This window comes from Gossypium arboreum, chromosome 11, assembly GCF_025698485.1.
Source record: "Gossypium arboreum isolate Shixiya-1 chromosome 11, ASM2569848v2, whole genome shotgun sequence".
Lineage (NCBI taxonomy): Eukaryota > Viridiplantae > Streptophyta > Magnoliopsida > Malvales > Malvaceae > Gossypium > Gossypium arboreum.
The window spans coordinates 24,362,924-24,382,796 of NC_069080.1; the positions used below are offsets into that span (position 1 = coordinate 24,362,924).

Below are 19,873 nucleotides of genomic sequence, written 5' to 3' on the forward strand. Positions count from 1 at the left end.
TTTACAATATTTAATGTAAAACACTTCATATATTTAATACAACACAAATATATGTTAATAAAGCTTTTTAAACATTTGTACAAACTATAGAAACCTTTTCACTGTTTTTCTTTTATTTTAATAATCAATAAATTTATCACAATAGCTCATAAATATTATATTATTAATAAACTTATAATATATTAGATTAAACTATATAAATATATTTGAAAAAAAACTATATAAATATATTATTTATAAAATTTTATGTATGAAATATAAAGTTAATTCTTATATAAATAATTAAATTTTATTATTTAAAACAAAAGAAATATAATTTTCTTTGTATTTTTGTTAATGGAAACATAATAATATAAATATAAATTTGTTATAAGACTCACTATTATCAATCCGTAATCCGGTTGGATCCGATCAGGTTCTACACAGTTTGCACTTTAAGTTCACGTGACACTATGAGTTCGCATATAAAACACTCGCACCCTTCTATAAAACCGCATAATGTGGGTTCGCACACCATCACACAAGCGAACCCACATCGTATAAACACGTGTTAAACCTAGAGTAGGGTACGTGTCAATATGCATGGAACCTACCTACGGTATCACATCTATAAACAATAATCATGTCATATAAATATACAGCTCCACCTATCTAAATCACACACAAAAACACTTAAATAAATTAATTTAATATAAAATTTAAAATTTTTATTTTCATTATATAAATTCATTTAATAAAAATCTTTTAATAGAAACAAAATTCTCATAGACAAGTATGGTAAATTTTAGTAAATTTATTTAACAAAATATTTTAATTAAATTAAAATTCTTATTTATAAGTTTGATAAATCTTGTAAAAAATAAAAATATTTAAATAAAAAATCAGTAATATAATGAACAACAAGTACTATATTGGTTAGTTAAAATTTAGTCCCAACTCGTGTTTTTATATGATTTTATTTAATATAAAGAGCTTATATATAGATAATTTCACTTAAAGTTTGTTTGGACAGCACAACGTAATTGAATGAAAGAATTGGAATTCACTAGACGTGTTTGATTGACAAAGTGTAATTACATCGTAATTTCTTATATCATGTTTGGCAGTACAAATTGTAATTACATGATTACATACTTTATATTTTAAATAAATATTAATTACTATAAAAATTATTAGTATAAAAAATAATTTCTAAATAAGGAGAAAAATTAAAACTAAATCATCGTATGTATTATGTTAGTATAACAAAGTAGATAATAATATGATTACAAATATAATAACAAGAACAATAAACATCATATTTAATTTTATCTAATTGTTCTAGTGCATACTTGCCCCGAACTCGACCTTGCTCTGAACCTTGATAAATTTGCCCGAACTTGAAATTTAATAGGAGATTCCGCTCCAACCCGACCTGAATTTAATGGAATTGTTTTATTTTTAATTTTCAAGCAAATAAGATTACATTTTTAATTGTTTTATTATTATTTTTGTTTTGAAGCAAATAATTTTTTTGAGTTTAGACTTAAAACTTAATATATATTTATTGAAAGCAAAACTTGATATATAAATATATATATATATATATATATCAAAGATATTTTTGTAAATATCTCGAAGCGGTGCGGGGGATGGATTTACCTCAAACTTGACCCAACTATTTTTCTAATTTCAACCCGATTTTTCAAAAAAAATCCCCTAATGAATTGGTTTGAGTCAGAACCTCTCGGATTTTGATTTTTTATTTTTGGCTATCCCTAACTCTTGGAAGTATATGGATCATCTCAATTCTACTTATGATTGAAGTTATAAAATATGTAATATACTAATACAATATCTTTTTTTAATGCTATACTAAAATGATGTTAGTACGGAAAGATTTTTTCATAATATGTAAATTAAGTCAACATAATATAAAATTTATAATACTTAACCTTTATAATTTATAAAATAAATTATCCAAAACTTTCATAATACTTTTTATAAATAATATAACTTTTACCGTTACTTTAAAAGTTACTTTTACAAATAAGTTATAATAAAAAACTATAATTTTTTTTATAAATAGTCTATTATTTTTATAATATATAACATCCACGTATAAATAAGTTATGTCCATAATTGATCATAAATTTTTATAAATAAATATATTATAAAACATTTATAACCTGTTATAACTTTTTTTAATAATATATATTTTGTTATAACTTATAAAATGCATAAATTATTTTTATAATATAATTTTTACGATTTATAATATAAGAAATTCTTTGTCATAACTATCCCAAAACACTCATACATGTTACGTTTATAATATAATTTTATAATTTGTATAGAAATACTTTTTTAAATTAGGCTTGGGTGTAAATACATGTGTAATTATTCAAATTCTCACCCTACTCTAAAAATTAGAAAGTGTATTTGAGTGTTTCAATTACACCCAATTCGTGAGACTCGTCAATTACAATAGTTACCAAACATACCACCAATGTGTAATTATAAACAATTACATCTAAATTCAATTACTAGGTAATTTTCTAAATACCACCTTATTATTTAAAACTTTAAAATAAATTTTATAATTTAATAAATCATTTTAAATAAATATTTTAAATATATTAAAATTTATTTATATAAATTTAATTTAATAACTCTGTTTTGTTTTTTCACTCACTCACTCACTCTTATCTTTGCATTTGAAATTAACTCATATTTTTGTTTTTTAAGCAATTTATTTTGATTATATCTAGAATTACCCTTAATCTCTCTCAACACATAAATAGAAATAAGAGATTTTAACGTAATCGAACACACACTCATATATTAATAATACTTATATCAATTGAGTTAAAACTGAATAATCGTAATAATCCATAATTTTATTTTAATATCAAATCTTAGGCTACCTTAATAATTTCACCGTCACCGTCTCGCCGTCCTTTTCCATTGAAAAAGAAGCTGACCTGGGCCTTCAAGTCTGCGATATGGGCTTCCTACCCAGTAGTATTCAGGTTATGATTGCCGTTAAGCTCTGAACTCTTAAAATTGTTGGGTTTCAAAGCTCAAAACTTCTTTTGATATTCGATTCTTCGAAAGAAAGAAAGTGAGGGCAGGCCTCCGATTTCCACTCCAGGTGAAGAACTACTTCACCATTCCTTCGATTTTATTTTTCTTCAATAATAGTATTCATCGTCGATTACCGGTTGTAACAAAGCTTGAATTCAGAACAACATTGGATTCAATGAAGAAGTCGCCGTTGCCATTGCAAAACCTTGGCGCCAAAGACAAGCGGCGCAAATGTGGAAGAGAAGCTTTGGTTAAGCTCCTGAGATGGAATTTCGGTCATCCTGATTTCAGAGGGAATCAGTTGGAAGCCATTGAGGCCATTTTATCAGGTATATTTTGAACGTAAATTTTCATCAAGATCGTTTTTTTTTTCAAAATTTTGTTGAATTTAGCCCATTCCTTTTTATTTCAGGGAGAGATTGTTTTTGTCTAATGCCGACTGGGGGAGGAAAATCAATGTGTTATCAAATCCCTGCTTTGGCTAAAACGGGAATTGTGCTCGTCATTTCTCCGTTAATAGGTGGATGTATCTCTTCCATTTTTTTTTTTTTTAACTTTTACTTATTGAAAGGTTTCTTAACCTTTTTTTTAACTATTCACTGGTTTTAAACCGGAAGGACATTGCACTTAACTGGTACATTTGTTCCTCCAATTTAATCCGCAGCCTTGATGGTAAGTATATCGCATGGCAGCTTCCTTCTAGTATAATAATTTTTTTCTCCCACATTTTTAAAATTTTTTTTTGGAATTTATTTACTATTTAGGAAAACCAAGTAATGGCATTGAAGGAGAAAGGAATTGCGGCTGAGTTTCTCTCTTCAACTCAAACGTCGCAGCTGAGGAATAAGGTAATCTAAGTTATGGCACTGACTGTTAAGCTTGAGCTTCGTTTGTTACTAGGAAACCATATGTCCCATCGTGGCCCTTGGGCTATTATTATTTGCCCTTAATAGCAAATTTTGGTTTTATTCGTTGTAATGGATGAGATCAGTTGAAATGAACATGTTATTGTATTCTTTTTGATGTTTCTGTTTTAATTATCAGATTCATGAAGATCTTGATCGTGGACAACCATCTATTTGCTTGCTTTATGTGACACCGGAGCTGATTGCCACTTCAGGATTTATGTCAAAGCTTAAAAAGATTCATGGTAGAGGATTGTTAAATCTCATTGCAGTAGATGAGGTGTGATTTGTATGAACTAGTATTGACCAATGACTTTAGTCTGGAAATTTGCAGCTTTTTTGACGAGAAGTTTTAAGACATTAAGTCTCTGCCTAAAATTTTGCTTCTTTTGTGAAAATTGCAGGCACATTGCATCTCATCATGGGGTCATGATTTCAGGTTTGTGATCACTCCCACCAGAAGGAAAGAAATTTGAGTATGTTCTTTTAGTTCTATGCCAAATTACTGTAAAAGACAACAATTAGTATTCAGCCTGAATTTAGGCTTTCACTTTTCATATGTAGCCTATGTCTGACGTGTTCATGTTTGAACGTAATTTTATTTGCTGAGGTGTATCCAACTCTTGTTCTTTTCATATGTAATAACCTATGCATATGTTTTTTCTGCATATACACCCATTTGAGGACTATTTTATTGCTAAAACTCTTACATGAAGGTTTCTGATCTTTTTTCTTTTTTTTTTCTCTTTTCTTGCTGGTGTATTATTGTAGGCCTAGCTATCGGAAGCTTTCATCTTTGAGGAACCAACTACAAGATGTACCAATATTGGCTTTGACTGCCACTGCTGTTCCTAAGTGAGTGTGGTAATATACTTTTTGCTTTCATAAGGGAGAATATCATGTTCCAATAGTCTAGGAGATTTTTCTCATGAGGTACATTGCCAGAACCAATTTACAAAATAATTTGGTCTTTTTCTTTTTCATTTTGCAGAGTACAGAAGGATGTCATAGATTCCTTAAATTTGCAAAATCCTTTAGTCCTTAAATCATCTTTCAACCGTCCAAATATATATTATGAAGGTAAGTAGTAAGCTTGTACTGATGATGCTAGTGACAAGTACTAAGCAATAGGCATATAGTTCACATTTTTCCTTGCAAATTTTTTTTTTTTTTTTGTTGTATATGTTGATATTTGAGTTTTCTTGTTATTGCTCCACATAGAGAACCATAATTAATTATTGTGCATCTAAGATGATTACCCAAAAGTGCAGTTCGATATAAAGATCTTATGGATGATGCTTATGCTGACTTGTGTGATGTGCTCAAATCTGCTGGAGATGTCTGTGCAATTGTTTACTGCCTTGAACGAACAACTTGTGATGACTTGTCCACTCATCTTTCCAAAAATGGGATTTCCTGTGCTGGTAACTGATGCTTCTTTATTCCCAACCTTCATTGTAGACCTATATCATATGGTAGGTTTTACTTTTACATTTCTTTTTCAGCCTATCATGCAGGGTTAAATAATAAACTGCGGAGCTCTGTCTTAGATGATTGGATTTGTTCCAAGATACAGGTTGTTGTGGCCACGGTAGCTTTTGGGTATGATTAACCAAAAAGTTTACTTAACATTGAACTTGTTCTGATCTTCTCCTACTGGATTATATTAAAAGTGAACTATCACATATTTTGTCTTTGATGTACTAGTCTGTTTATCTACGAAACAATGTGAATAGTATAGTTTAAATAATAATAGTGAATTTAGGTTGTAAATAAGAACACTCATGTCAAGAAACTGGCAATGGATACTCAGAGGGAGGCATTCTTAAATTTAGAATGCCTTTCTATTTCACTTCTAATTACCTGCACTGCAACTTACTTGAGATTGTAATGAAGTCCTTCATTTCTTTTTATTTTATAGTTTAAGCTATAATAATGAACTTAGGTAGTAACCAAGAAATCCTATGTCAAGAAACTGGCAATAGATATTCAGAGGAAAGCATTCTTAAAGATAGTGTACCTTTCTTTTTCACTTCTAATTACCTGCACTGCAACTTACCTGAGATTGTGATGAATTCCTTCTTTTCTTTTTGGTTTATGCTCGGGGCTGATCTTATATGCGCATGGTTATTCACATGGTTCGTTTTCTTTCAGAATGGTAAGCTAATATATTACTAATTTTTTCATTGAACAATGAAGACATCTCTTTAAAATTTTGACTGTTGCACTATTGTGGGAACTGATGAATATCATTTGCCTCTAATATCTTGGGGTCGATATTTCTAGGGTATAGACAGAAAGGATGTTAGAATAGTTTGCCATTTTAATATCCCGAAGTCAATGGAAGCCTTCTATCAAGAGTCGGGTAGAGCTGGTCGTGACCAGTTGCCTTCTAGAAGCTTGTTGTACTATGGAGTGGATGATCGAAAAAGGATGGTTGGTCACCATTTCAAACCGTGTAATCATGATAGCTCTCGCTTTGCATGCTTTTATCTTGAATTGATCTGTTTATTGGACTACTTGGCAGGAATTTATTCTTAGCATTGCTGAGAGCAAGAAATTGCAATCATCAGATTCAGAACATGGATTGTCAAAGAAGTCCACGTCTGATTTTAATCTGGTCAGTAGAAGTCCTGTTGGTACAATGTGAACTCTCCTTGCTACTCTTTTTTCATGAAGTGCATAAAACATGCAGATGGTTGAATATTGCGAGGGTTTTGGATGCCGTAGGAAAAAGATTCTTGAGAGCTTTGGAGAAGAGGTAATGGAATTTGTGGTAAAGCATGATCTGTTTATGCAGTAGTTGGCTGCTTTTACCTGATCATCATTGATCCAAAACTACTTATGTATCCTGGCTAAAAAGGTTTCTGCATCACTGTGTAAAAAATCATGCGATGCCTGCAAACATCCAAGCCTTGTGGCCAAGTATCTGGAAGAGCTAACAACTGCTATTGCTGTCCGCCAGAGAAATGGTTTCTCAAAAATCTTGAGCAGGTATGGTTTTAACCTTGTTTTAGTGAAAGGGATGACATGTTTTCTCCCTTATTATATTAAGTATGCTTGCAATCAATTATTGAAAACTTTTTCTACATCACCTTAAATTTGGCAGTCATAGAGTCTTTAAACATGACCAACCAAGGCTGTACAAGCAATCTGTAGGCAGTTTTGCTCCATCTTAAGGACACTGAATTACTCATGATTTTTTTTTCCTTGAGCATATTTAAACAATCATCCCAGAATTCATTCTTTGTAGTTTTAGTTAAGTGAGTGCAATGCATCAGTGTTTTCTAATATAACTAATTTTTAATGCTTGTGATATGAGCTACTAATGTTAGTAGCTTTGGTGATTGAAAGTGGCATAATGTATGGAGAATAAAGACTTTTTTGATGACCTAGCTCCCAAGTAAATGTGTAAACTGTCAGTAGTACAGTGCTTATGAGTTTATCCATGCTTGTCTTTATTCAGCTCCACAGATGCCTTTGAAAATGAAAATTTCTCAGAATTCTGGAACCGTAATGATGAGGCAAGTGGCTCTGAGGAAGATATATCTGATTCGGAGGGTAAGTGAATTTGTATTAAATGTCAGCATTCATTTAGGGGTTTGGGTTTCCTCCAATGAAGGGGTAAAGAAACAAAAGGCAATATTGAACTTTTTTATTAATTTACTTGTTTAATCTTTTAAATTTCCAGATGGGTTTGAGGTTGCAAAGGGCATATCCAGATCCAAATTTTCGAAAAAAACAGGGATAAATGAGAAGATCGAGCTCTTGCAGCGTGCAGAAGAAAACTATTATCGGAACAAAGCTCATGATAAACAAGTTAGTACCCATATTCTCCAGTCATATAGACAATAATGGTTTCGCATAGAAACTTAAATGCTGCTTCATCGATCATGAAATATGAAACTCTTAAGTATTCATTGTCTTCAATTGAGGCTTGTCCTTGCAAATCGGAATGAGGCTGAATTGCTTTGACATAGAAAGCATGATCTATTAGTAATTTGATTCTTCCAGATGTTTGACCATTTCTGGTGTATGGTAGTTTTTGAAATTAGCAACAACATTATTTGTACTGAACAGGCCAATAGACCTGACAAAAATGCCATATCTGGAGCGCTGAGAGAATCAAGCAAGCAAAGATTGTTAGATGCCCTGAAGCATGCACATCAGCGACTTGGTGACTTGAAGTATGTGTACTTTTTTCACGCGCATTTTTCCTTTAATGGGTTGAGAAAACAAACATGTAAAATGATGTATCATCGTCATACTTGCAATGCAGGGTTGATTTTGAAGCATCATCTACCATCCTTGAAAATGAGTGCTTTAAGAAATATGGGAAGAGTGGGAAATCTTTTTATTACTCGCAAGTGGCGAGTAAGGTGAGGTGGCTATCTACAACAAGCTCTGCAGCTGAGATAACAAATCAAATCGGTACTGGTATCAAGTCTCCTTTGGAGAATATCACAAGGAAGGAAGAACCCTCTCCTCAAACAGTGTCAACTATTTTACATGATGAGAGAAAAAACGAAGTAAATAAAGTTATTGGTGAACAACATTGTGGCGACATTGAATCGAAGACTTCAGTAAAGGCTTCAACCCCGCAAATGCAAACTAAGCTGCCTGCAATTCCATCTTTCTCTCAGTTTGTAAACAGCAGAAAGTCAAAAGAGATGCAGCAACCGAAGGCATCAGAGGAAAAGGAGCATCACCATTCACCCAATAAACATACGAAGAAGAGAATGAGGTTGCAGTAGGGTGAGTGTCCCAAGCCTTGTGTGTTATTTTCAGTTCATTTGGTTAGGTGTATATAGGACTGCAAAATCCCAATAGTTCCAGTTTGCTTATAATATGTGCTTTTGACTTTTCCCTGTCTCAGAATGCATCTTTTTTTTGTTTTCTTAGGGTTTAGGGCAATTGAAACTTTCATTATAGAAAAATTAATCGAGGTTTTGGCATCGTATGGCCTGGTATATAATATTGATCTCATTTAGTTCTGCTGGATCATCTTTTATCACGGCAACGGAAAGGATCGAGAACAGTTTTAATTTGAATAGGCAAAAGCGCCCGGCCTCCCGCTTGAGCATTGGAATTCCATGGGGAATTAAGCACGGCATAAACTAACGAGAGCAAGCCACCACCACCAATAAAATAAAATAAAATAAAATAAAAACAACTAGATTATATGGTGAAAAATTTATGTATCTATAAAAATTATATATGGTTTGGAATTTTTGATAGAAATGGTAAAGTAAAAACAATGGAAATTTTGGTATCTTCGGTTCAAATGTATTATGAATATGTATTTTCTTAAAAATTGAGACTCAAATGATGGGTGATACTTAATTAAAGTTTTTTTTTTTTTTTGGTCGGATACTAGATTTCATAAAATGCGAAATTAAAATATTATTTGATACATAACACCTCCTTACATATCAGCTACTAGCAAATTCTGAAAATTTAAAACATTCAAGGGAGAGGTAATTTGAAAATTGCTCCCTAGCTCAGCTAGTGCGTCTGCATAACAAGAGATTAGAAGTTAGTTCATTAGTCATAAAATGGATAATGGTGGTGGCATTTGCTTCAGTTTCAATATTATCTAATTTTAAATTATTGCCAACTAAAGGCCGTTTTTGAGGGCTCGCAACTCTGCTTCCACACTGGTAGATCTTGGGATATGTCTATAAGATCCCGTAACCCAATTCCCATTACGGTCTTGTATAAGGGCTCCTGCCCTGGCTTCCCTGGGTTTCTCGGCGATGACCCATTCATATTGAGTTTGTACCAATCCCTTTTGAGGGAGGGTGGGTTCCAGGTCACTAAGGTAAAGGGAGGGGAACTCTTTAAACTGTTGAGTAGATGACAACAAATTGCCCCGTCGTTGAAAAGATTCTTTCCTCAAAAGTCTTTATTGGATGGGAATCACCAAAAACACGAGCATTTCTTACCAACCGTATCTCCTAGACTGAAAAAGCAAACAAGGCATTCTATGGTAGTCTCAACCTGTTCATCCATATCTTAGGAGAGATTAGTGGAGAGGCAATCCTCCTAGCTAGGTGGAACCAAGGTGCTAGATTGGGCAATAGTGTAGAGATATTCTCGGAAGCGCTTTCTGATGGGGCAATCCCCAAAAAGGTAAGAGATCTCTTCCTTCACTAAAGCAAAAAGAGCAAAGATCCTCTACATTTCCTCAATCAAAGGAAAGCTTTAGTGAGGGTAGCCTTAAGACTACGTTTCCACAAAAAAAATTCAACTTAGAAAGATTCTAACTTTTCAAAAAAATCTCCACAAATCATTCTCGAGAAGAGAGGCTCAGGAATTTATACTCAAAAAAAGGGAGTAAACATTTGCAAGTGGAAAACATCCGTCGCTTGATGAACTTCAGCATAAAGTAGGATGGAAGTGCTCAAAAATACATCAATCATAAGTGAAATAATAGTATAAATGTAACTTTTTTTCAATATAACTTTTTCTTTATCTCATTGCATGTGAAAAAAACTTGAATCATGAGTGACAAGAAACTTAATATCAAATTCGGTTTTCGGATTAATTCTTGAATCATCCTTATCCATTTCCCTTATAAGAAAACCTTCTATAAGAGAGAGAGAGAGGAAACAAGGGGGGAGATAGCAATTGTAACACTTAAAAACGGATTTGAAGGAAACGGTAACAAGAGTTACAAGAACTGGATAATCCCTCTCATCATGCATAATGCTGTACATCCCCCAACCCAAAAAAAAAAAAAAAAAACAAAAGAAAGAAATAAAAAAAACAATGCATGTATGCATGCTGTGAGACAACACGTGTAGTTCACAGCATCCTCCTCTTCACGGCGGAGAAGAAAGCATCAGAAGACTTGATGTTGCGCCCATCTTCCCCCTCATCTGCAACCTATTTCAAAGGTAACTACCACGCTTAGAATTGTTTTCTTTGACTCCACTAATTACAGTTCCTAGTTTCCCATTAATACCTTTACCTCTTTAGCTATTTGTTTAAGGATATCTATAATTTCAGAAAAGTTAGGTCTTTGGCTTGGGTCCTGCAGCCAGCATCTCTCAAGCAGTTCCCTTAGTCTTGGGTGAGTATGCTTGGGGATTGTCGGGCGTAGATTCTGTAAAATGATCCTTATCAAACAAATGATACTCCTCATTATTAGCACAATAAGAGAGTGTTTCAGATTTATATATACCTTTTGCACCACTGCAACGGCTGCCTGTAATGGAGTTAGGAGACCATATGGGAGCTGACATTTTGAACGTATCCATACGTCAAAAAGAAATATTTATAATCTCAAACTGACTATCAATGCTTTGTTGATGAAATCAAGTTTGCACACAGAAAATAATGCACAATTAAAAAGTCTTACTTCTCCTGTCAGTATCTCCCAGAGTGATATTCCAAAGCTAAAAACATCTGCCTTGTGATCGTATGGTTTGTGCTCAATAACCTACATTAAATAAGATTGGTGAAAGAAATATTAGATTATAAAACCAGGTTCTACAATTCAAATCATGCTTGACTCTCATTTGCTGGAAGTATTTAGTGTAGTGCACTACATCGATCAAATGACCAAACAAAAAGTAGCCATGTAGAAGGTTTTTTTTTTTCGTAGAAGTTGATTATATAATGCAGAATGATTCTTATAGTTCAGACATGGAAATTAGAGAGCATAGCACAAGTTTTGATTATCAAAAAGACATATTAAAAGGAAAAAAGGAAATGCAACGCATACTACAAAGATCAGCCGTGCAGCTAATTACCATGATGTAAAGAATATTAAGGAGAAACATAAATGTCCAAGAAAAATACATACCTCAGGGGCCATCCAGCGGTATGTTCCAGTTTCAGCTGTCATCACTCCTGATTGAGACTGCACTCTAGCAACTCCAAAATCAGCAACTTTAACAACCTATCTAGGACAGATAAGTGGTTTCAGGAAAAATATCATATGTTAATCAAATATGCTGTTTTGCAATACAATATTTATCCGAAACAAGATATAAGGAAAAACAAAATGGTCTTACTTGATTTTCATCCATCAGAAGATTGGCAGTTTTCAAGTCCCTGTGGATGATGTTGTTTTGATGCAAATAGTTCATTCCCTTGGAAACATCAAGGGCTACTTTGAGTAAAGATGGCAATTTAAACACTCCCCTTTGCTTATGCAGATAGTCATATATGCTACCTCTGGCCATGAACTCTGATGATGCACAAATACCACTATCAAAAACTGATTATTTATAAAATGAAAATCTTTTTTTTTTAAATGAAGTTCATAGAGTTTATCATCGAAAAAATTAGAAGGGGGAAAAGGCATACAAATCTGACAAATTAAATTTTGGTATAGAGATGGAATTCACAGACATTAAATTCGTAATGGTAGGTTTTGTCATTCTCTCAGTTTGTACTCCAAAGCCAGAATTGTTCCCTTCTAGCAACATAATTATAGATTAATCTGGTAAAGATGAAAAACAGCAACTCTTAACGGCAACATTGTTGAAGCAAAATTTTTAAATTTTACGCGCTGAGGAAGAAAGTATAGAGCATAGTAAAACATGGCAGGAAAAGTTAATTAGATTATACCAGTCACAATGCACAGATTTGGAGATCTTGTACATGCGCCAATTAATTGAACAACATTCTTATGCCGAATTTTCCTGCAAACAGGATCAAAAAACAAAATGCAGCATGTGAATTGGCCTTGAAGATAAGTACCAATCAGTCTCACCCTCCTACAACCAACTTTAAGATTAGCACATTATAGTACATTCAAAAACTTGGGAGGGTCTTAAATTCAACTATAATATGTGAGAAACCATGTTATATATGGATGATTCTTCCACAGTTTTCTGGTAGTATTCACACCCAATACATACAGACTGATAAATGGAATCATTTTTGGTTCTACAGGAGACTACTCTTGGAAATGCTCAAATTCAGACTTCTTTTGAACTACCAAAAAATCAAAGGTAGCGTAAATAGCAATTAATTTTTAAGTGAACTGAAAAGGCATGGTACACGGAGCATAGATGTTATGCAGACAGCAAGCTAAAAGTAGCCTCTTTCATAGCTTTGTCCCTCTGTACCATCCCAACACTCCTAGGTCTAACCATCCACTTTTAAGAATAAAGCAGCAACAACAGAAATCCCCTTTGGGTTATTTAGTACCTAACACCAATCTTCCAAAGAATTTCTTCTTTTGAAAATTCACCATAATTATTAAAATCTGTAGTAACTAATAATTCAGACCAGCTAGGGACTACAGAAGGATAGGAAGAGAAAGGGAGGAACATGTTCTTTGGAGAGACACGTGTGAAGAAGGGAGGAAAACATTAAGCAAATTGTGCCAGATAAATTGGATGGCCATGGAAATAACATGACCTTTTAATGATCTCATCTTATAGGAGAGAAGACTATACCCTCCAGGAAGCCAAACATCGCCCCAAAATCCTTTGATGTAACAATGGAAAGTGGATAAATAAAAAAAATCCTCCTAGATAAATATCAAGAGCTCATGATAAAGTCGATTGTAAAGAATTCAAATTCAAATTCAAATAATAGCTCCTATGATTCAAGAAGAATTCAAGATGAGTATTTCCTTATTCCCTTATCATAACTTAAAATTGCTAAGGTCTATGTTATAACAATGAACTTCTCTGTGTGCACAAGGGTCTATGTTATATTTGTACTATAAACTAAAAGATCCATCAGATGAAATCTACATCCTAATGCAAATACAGGCCTAGATCATATAAACTTAAGAAGAAAGATCTATTTAATAGGAAAATCACTAAAATCTGATCACATATAGAATGCTTATCAGAGAATGATAGGTTCCCTGCACAACAATAAGCATTTACAAGTACTCCAACAAACCTCATAATATAAACTTCCTGACTAAACTCTCTCAGCATTTCTCTTGTGATCTGCTCAGGCTTGAGGACTTTAATAGCCACTTCTTGACTACAATACGTGCCTCTATACCTGAAGATGTTAAATCAGATAATGAGTTAGAACTTGTACTCTCCCCACAACAAAAAAAGAAAGAAGCTGGTTTGAAAATGAGAATACTTACAGATCAGCATATGACCCAGATGCAATCCTGTTTTCTATTTTGAGCTGCCTGGCATCAATTTCCCATAAATCAGTTCCATCAGTAGGGATTTCAACACAACTAGGTAAGGAGACAACCCTTTCTTTGACATGCTCAGTCATAACTGAACTCTTTCTAGAATAAGATTGTTCCTGCAGCTGATAATAAAACACAAAAGGGAAGTAGATAAATAGGTTAGCTCCAGCAATCCATAATATATAGATATAATAATACTCAAGTTTACAAGTCATCAAGTAAAGAACTTAGGTTCATCTACTGGAAAGCATTTAGTATGCATCTGTTTAGAGGAAATTTGCTTGAAAAGCTAAGAAACTTATATTTGAAAAATGGAAAATTAAGCTTCTGATAAGTCATACTTAGGATTTAGCCTTTTGAAAAGCCAGACCTTAAATCAGATATTTAGTTTCTTGCTTCATCAAAATTTAAGTATTAATACTTTCTATAAAACTCACAGTTCATAAATTCAGAAATAATATATAGAAAAAAGAATTCATTTTTGTGCCAACAAGTAAGATTACCAATTTACTACCTGTATATCAGGCATCATGTGCAGCACTGATAAGGCTTGATTCAGTGCTAAAGAATATATCTATGTAATGTCATTGCTAAGGGTGTAATGAGTGAATCATGATGGAAAGGGTACCTTCGACTTCGAAATTTCCTTCTCCAATGCATTTTTGAGCTCCTCAATTTCCTAAAAGAGTAATGAGTGAATCATGTTACAGCCTTAGTGACAAGCATTTTATCCACTTACACGAAGAAATATAAGAGCATACCTCAGAAGGCCAACCATCAACGACAAAAACATCCAAAGAGTACCCATCTGTAGTGGAAAAAGCATGAGCTTCTTGAATGTTCAATCCAATCTCCGCAAGTAAAGAAGTAAGCTGCAAAAATAATCATCAATATTCATCATTGCAAGAGAAACTTTAAATACAACATTTTGGTCTTCCCACAACAATAACATACCCAAGAGTAAGTGCCAGCAGAACAAATTTATCTTTATCAATATCAAATTCAGTGATTAAAAATAACCAGACGGTTGTTTCAAATAATCAACCAAAATGCACCAATCTCATGTTAAGAAACAAAACGAGGGTGCCAATATCAATCTAAAATATATGAGAACACACAACGGCCCACTTCGTCAGACAGGAGAAGAGAAAGTATTCAAATACCTGACTAAGGAGTTTTGGACGGTCAACTGTTGAAAAGGTGATCTCGTGCATGGGCCTACAAGATTCAACATTACAGAATAGTATTTATATCAAATCAAGTTAGGCAGATATTAAGAGCAAGGCAGTGGCTTTAGACTGTGCTTCAATGAAAAGAGCAAGCAAAATAATGTCAATTCAGTTCATGGGCTCTTAAACTATCTAATAACCAGATCAGAAAGGAGAAAGCCACTTTGCACCATAAGACTAAGAAGAGATAGTGATCAACTCATCAAAATCCTTACCGGAAAGGACCTGAGGTTGAATTGACAGCACTTCCTCCATCTTCAACATGATAGATTCTTGCTTGAAGAGCAAGAGCTTCAAGATTAGAAGACGAACCAAATGTAGGAGGTGGGTGGATGCTGAAGAAAGACAGGAAGGAAATACATGGATCCGATAGAAAGAGCCATCATTAAATTTGGATCTAAAAGGAAAAAGAGCACAAAACAAATCCATGCAAAATAACTTTAGCTACAAGGAGCCTTACCCCTGTCTATATGAATGATAAGCACTTTGTGCATCTTCTTGCATAGAAGAATCAGAATGAACTGAGTCAATAGATTGTGCGGGGAAGACAGGATAGACCTATACATGACATGCCAAAATCACACAAGATTGCAATTTGACATACAAGAGTCAATGGTAATCATGTCAAAGCCTAGCTTCATTAGATCTCTAGGATTTCATGATGATGCTAACGAGGAATTGGAAGAATACCTGAACCATACGAACTTCAAAAACAGGACGATTAGCGGGGTCTTCTGCCAAATGCAGTAATCTTTTATGTGTGAGCACATCTTCTGCCCGCTCCACATTCACGTCTAATGCATATCTATCAACAGTAAATGAAATCTCAACAACGTCGAGAGAGGGGAACTTAAAAAGCACGATGAGGAATATGAGAAAAGACAAAAAGAAATTTCCAGATTCACACGATTGTTCTATTTTCCTTGTTTGCTAGCGACGCTTTTTTTTTTCTTTCTAAAGGATGATATTTATAAATCTACGCCAATTGAAAAATTCATGAATCTCATCTGAAACTTATCCTTCCGATCATCAGCAACCAAACAATCAGTTGAGAAAGTTTAAAAAGAAAAAGGTACAGCATCGAACAAAAGCAGAAATAATACATATATAAAGAGAGAGGGTTAAAGTTAGTACCGAGCAGGAAGTCGATTGAAATGAAGCCAGAGGTGATTATCAAAGCCAGGCAGATTAGCTTCGGCATAATTAGAGTGACGGATACGGTTAAGCACCTGGTGGAAAACGTCAAGCTTTTGCCTGTGATGTCGAGGATTCACATGGACAAGCGAGTCCACAGCTCTACTCCCGCAGCTCTCAGCGTCATCTTCAATCGCCATTTGGGTCTCAGAAATATCATACAAAAAAAAAACCCTCAAAGATTCATGGAAGAAAAGAAAGAAACCGGAGAAAGCTTATTATTATTAATATTTTGATCTAATTCACGAAAGAAAAAAAAAAAAGCAGAGATGAGATGAGACGATACTAGAAGACAAGACAGGACAAAATGAACCAACAAACAGAAGGCAGATGACAGCCAGATGATGAATGGATGTTATATATTCCGTATTCAGTGCTCAGTCTGACACAGAGTCCCCCACGTCAGCATTAGGACCAGCAGCTGGTGGGTCACTATATAGTCACGTCCTATTTCTATTTTTTTCATTGGATAAACTTTAGAAAATAATATTTAATGCAATATTAATGTTGTGCATCATTAATAAATAAATAATATGATAAATAATTATGAACATATAAATGATTAGAGTTAATTATTTGATATTCATATAATAATAGAATAACATTTTGATGGACCAAAATTTAATAAAATGATAATATCAATTTTTAAAATTCATATCATCATTTTAATTTAAATAAAATATTTAGAATAACTAATATTATAAAATTTGATATATCAAATTATGTCAAAATTAAAGTATAGATTAAATCTCAAATTGAACGAAATTTAAAGATCAAATTAAAATATAACCATTTTATAACCTTAAAAAGAAGAAAGATTGAGAAAAGTTTTTTTTTTGAAAAAAGTTTTTTTCAAGGAAAAGTATTTAAACTTATAAAAATTTATAAAAATACATTAAATGAATTTATTTTATTAAAGATTAATTGTTTTATTTGTTTGCATTAGGTTCAAATTTTTATTTAGTAATTTTTAATTAAAGATATTAGGCTCAAAAATATTAAGAGGGAGTGAATTAGTATTTAAAAATTTCTATAAAATTTTTTAAATGAAATGTGAGAAGGAGAAAAGCTTGCATAAGTTACTATAGTGGTTCCACCTCAATCACCTATCTCCACTACTTTAGTTTTCCAACATTAAAGATTTCTCAATTCACTACTATAATTGATACATTCAAGCTAACCTTTACAACTCTATTTTTTTCTCAAGGCTTAGATAATGCATTTCCCCCATAACTTTTATGGTTAAACGAGATTCGTTCGCAGTTTTTATTGCTCAACTAAAACCCTCTCAATTTATATTTAGTGATAAAGATGAATAATGAGAAATGGTAACCTCTAAAAAGGTGAATGTTTACAAGTATAAGCTCTAAAAAGATACGTAAATGGCAAAAGATTTGACACTAGGCTCTTAAAGAATATTTACAAGATAAATAAAAAAATGAATATTTGAAGATTTTTCTCTTGTGCTTGATACATGGATACCTCAATCTTGTATCTTGAAGTGTCTTTGACTTATATTAATATTAAGGAATAAGTTTGTGGATGTTTATTGCCGTTAGGGAAAAATTCTAACTATTGGAAGCATTAATTTTGGGATTAAAAATTGTCTCTGCATCCTAAGTCTTGAGACTTGGTAAGATGTCTTGAGACATGACTAAAAAATAACTGTTATATAATCATTGGAAGGCATGTCTCAGGACATACAAGCCAATGTCTCTAAACATGCAACTCCTGAAGCAGAATTTTGTATTCAAAGTTTCATATCTCGAGACATATGGTCTTATGTCTAAAGACTTTACTACCAAAATACCTTACAAATATTTTAAACACCTTAAAACATTTTGGTATTAACTCAAAAGCATTTAGATAAGTTAAAACACATTTAAAACATGTTTTTAAGTATATTGTAAGCTTTTGAAAATTTTTGACAAAATTTTCAACTATATTTTCACAAAATGACTTAGAAAATATAATAAATATAAAATTTATATTAAATATTGTTATATCAAAAGTTTAAAACATCAAAATAAATAAAATAATAAAATATAATTAATTTTAAAATTATTCTAATTATTACTAAATTAAATTATAATTGCATTATATTCTAGCTGTAATAACCTAAATTTGCCCGGGTCTTAAACAATAAAAAAATAAACGAATGTTTACTATTTTAAATAGTCCATATACAGAGCCCAAAAAATTTTAGTCTACCCGAGGCCTAATTACAATGTAATACCCAGCAGACCCGTTACATCCAATAACCCGCTTAACCCAGTAGCCCATTTACAATCAAATACCCAATACCCCTGAACTAGTCCAGTAAACCAAGACTTTGTAGGCCCAATTGGCCCAACTTATTTTCAGTTTCGGGAAGCCCTAGCTAGGGTTTGCACCGCAACTCCTAAGCCATACCAAGCGACAGAAGAACTTGCACCGCAATCAGACCAAGAGTCACGCCCCTTCGACTCGTGTCCGTTCGTTTCGCAGCGACCCGAATCAGTGCCGTGATTCCCAGGCTTCAAACCATGCCGTGGTCTACGGCCGAATCAACGCCGGTGGTCTACTTTCCTCGATTACCTGCAAAAGAAAGAAAGAAACAGCAGCAAACAAACAAAACAAATATGGAAAGAAATAAAAGATTTCTTCCCAAAATGTAATAGAAACAGTGGCTATAAAAGCCTCCTTTGTAACCTGTAAGCGGAGGGAGATTTTTAACGAGGAATACAAAAGCCAAATACATACAGTTTCTTAAAGGTGATATACCTTTACCTTTTCATTTTTTCTTCTCTAAATACATGCAAATACCATTAAAATAAATAAAAAGCGAATTTACCTTTGAAATCGCTTCGAAAAATCGAGACTTTGGGCTTCTGACTGCCGTACGGGGAGGGGTCGGTGACGGCGCGTGGGCACGTGAGTCCGATGACCGGGGCTCGGCTCGACGGAGGCCGGAGCCCGGAGGACTGCTCTCAACTCTTTTTCAGAGAGCTTTTCAAAGTTTTTTTTTAAAAACTAATAACTAAATGAATTTTAGGCTTAAGTTCTGATATATATAGCAGTACAAAATGGTGTCGTTTTGGCTTAGTTCAATAAGCACTAAAACGACACCGTTTCAACAGGGGATCCGCGTGTTGACCCGATTACCCGAGGAGGATCCGCGTGTTTTTGTAAAATGGGTTAATTGCCCAATTGGTCCTCTCGCAATTTTAATATTTATAATTTCATTTTATTTATTTTTTAATTTAGCTCTAATGTTTTCATTTTGTTTCAATTTGGTCCTCACAGTGCTTTAAAATTTAATTTGGGGAAACGGTGTCGTTTTGGGATTAGGGCAATTTGCCCAATGAATCCCT

The 19,873-nt window shown here is 33.2% G+C and overlaps 2 protein-coding genes across 5 annotated transcripts; one reads left to right on the forward strand and one right to left on the reverse strand.

Moving 5' to 3' along the window:
* The first annotated feature begins 2,965 nt into the window (after window positions 1–2,965).
* Window positions 2,966–8,946, forward strand: LOC108470465 (ATP-dependent DNA helicase Q-like 3). The gene is made up of 19 exons (XM_053021044.1): window positions 2,966–3,395; window positions 3,479–3,586; window positions 3,731–3,738; window positions 3,831–3,914; window positions 4,111–4,251; window positions 4,376–4,410; window positions 4,743–4,826; window positions 4,963–5,051; window positions 5,243–5,395; window positions 5,477–5,573; window positions 6,126–6,129; window positions 6,258–6,407; window positions 6,499–6,591; window positions 6,667–6,732; window positions 6,835–6,965; window positions 7,438–7,532; window positions 7,663–7,790; window positions 8,052–8,158; window positions 8,251–8,946. The coding sequence occupies exons 1-19, from the start codon at window positions 3,242–3,244 to the stop codon at window positions 8,723–8,725; spliced, it is 2,202 nt and encodes a 733-aa protein (XP_052877004.1). The 5' UTR covers window positions 2,966–3,241; the 3' UTR covers window positions 8,726–8,946.
* Window positions 8,947–10,490: 1,544 nt separating this feature from the next.
* On the reverse strand, window positions 10,491–16,940 carry LOC108470980 (serine/threonine-protein kinase STY17-like). Of its 4 annotated transcripts, none has more exons than XM_053021043.1 (16): window positions 16,461–16,940; window positions 16,017–16,131; window positions 15,787–15,884; window positions 15,542–15,661; window positions 15,261–15,315; window positions 14,859–14,969; window positions 14,726–14,776; window positions 14,044–14,219; window positions 13,845–13,952; window positions 12,552–12,625; window positions 11,993–12,168; window positions 11,782–11,838; window positions 11,335–11,415; window positions 11,158–11,211; window positions 10,939–11,079; window positions 10,491–10,859 (listed from the first exon to the last, which is right to left on the reverse strand). In XM_053021043.1, exons 1-16 carry the CDS (start codon window positions 16,658–16,660, stop codon window positions 10,779–10,781), a joined length of 1,698 nt encoding a protein of 565 aa, XP_052877003.1. In that variant the 5' UTR covers window positions 16,661–16,940; the 3' UTR covers window positions 10,491–10,778. The 4 variants fall into 4 exon arrangements, with proteins under 4 accessions (XP_052877003.1, XP_017628016.1, XP_052877002.1 ...); XM_017772527.2 differs by having other exon boundaries at window positions 10,945–11,079; window positions 11,782–11,877; XM_053021042.1 differs by having other exon boundaries at window positions 11,782–11,877.
* Between the last annotated feature and the right edge of the window lie 2,933 nt (window positions 16,941–19,873).

Excerpts from the sequence above, each read along its gene's own strand:
- LOC108470465 (XM_053021044.1), top strand. The coding sequence starts at position 3,242 with ATGAAGAAGTCGCCGTTGCCATTGCAAAACCTTGGCGCCAAAGACAAG. Across the intron at positions 3,396-3,478 it reads CATTGAGGCCATTTTATCAG|GGAGAGATTGTTTTTGTCTA; the intron begins GTATATTTTGAA and ends TTTTTATTTCAG. Across the intron at positions 4,827-4,962 it reads ACTGCCACTGCTGTTCCTAA|AGTACAGAAGGATGTCATAG; the intron begins GTGAGTGTGGTA and ends TTCATTTTGCAG.
- LOC108470980 (XM_053021042.1), bottom strand. The coding sequence starts at position 16,660 with ATGGCGATTGAAGATGACGCTGAGAGCTGCGGGAGTAGAGCTGTGGAC. Across the intron at positions 13,953-14,043 it reads TCTGGGTCATATGCTGATCT|GTATAGAGGCACGTATTGTA; the intron begins GTAAGTATTCTC and ends TAACATCTTCAG. Across the intron at positions 11,080-11,157 it reads CCGTTGCAGTGGTGCAAAAG|AATCTACGCCCGACAATCCC; the intron begins GTATATATAAAT and ends ATCATTTTACAG.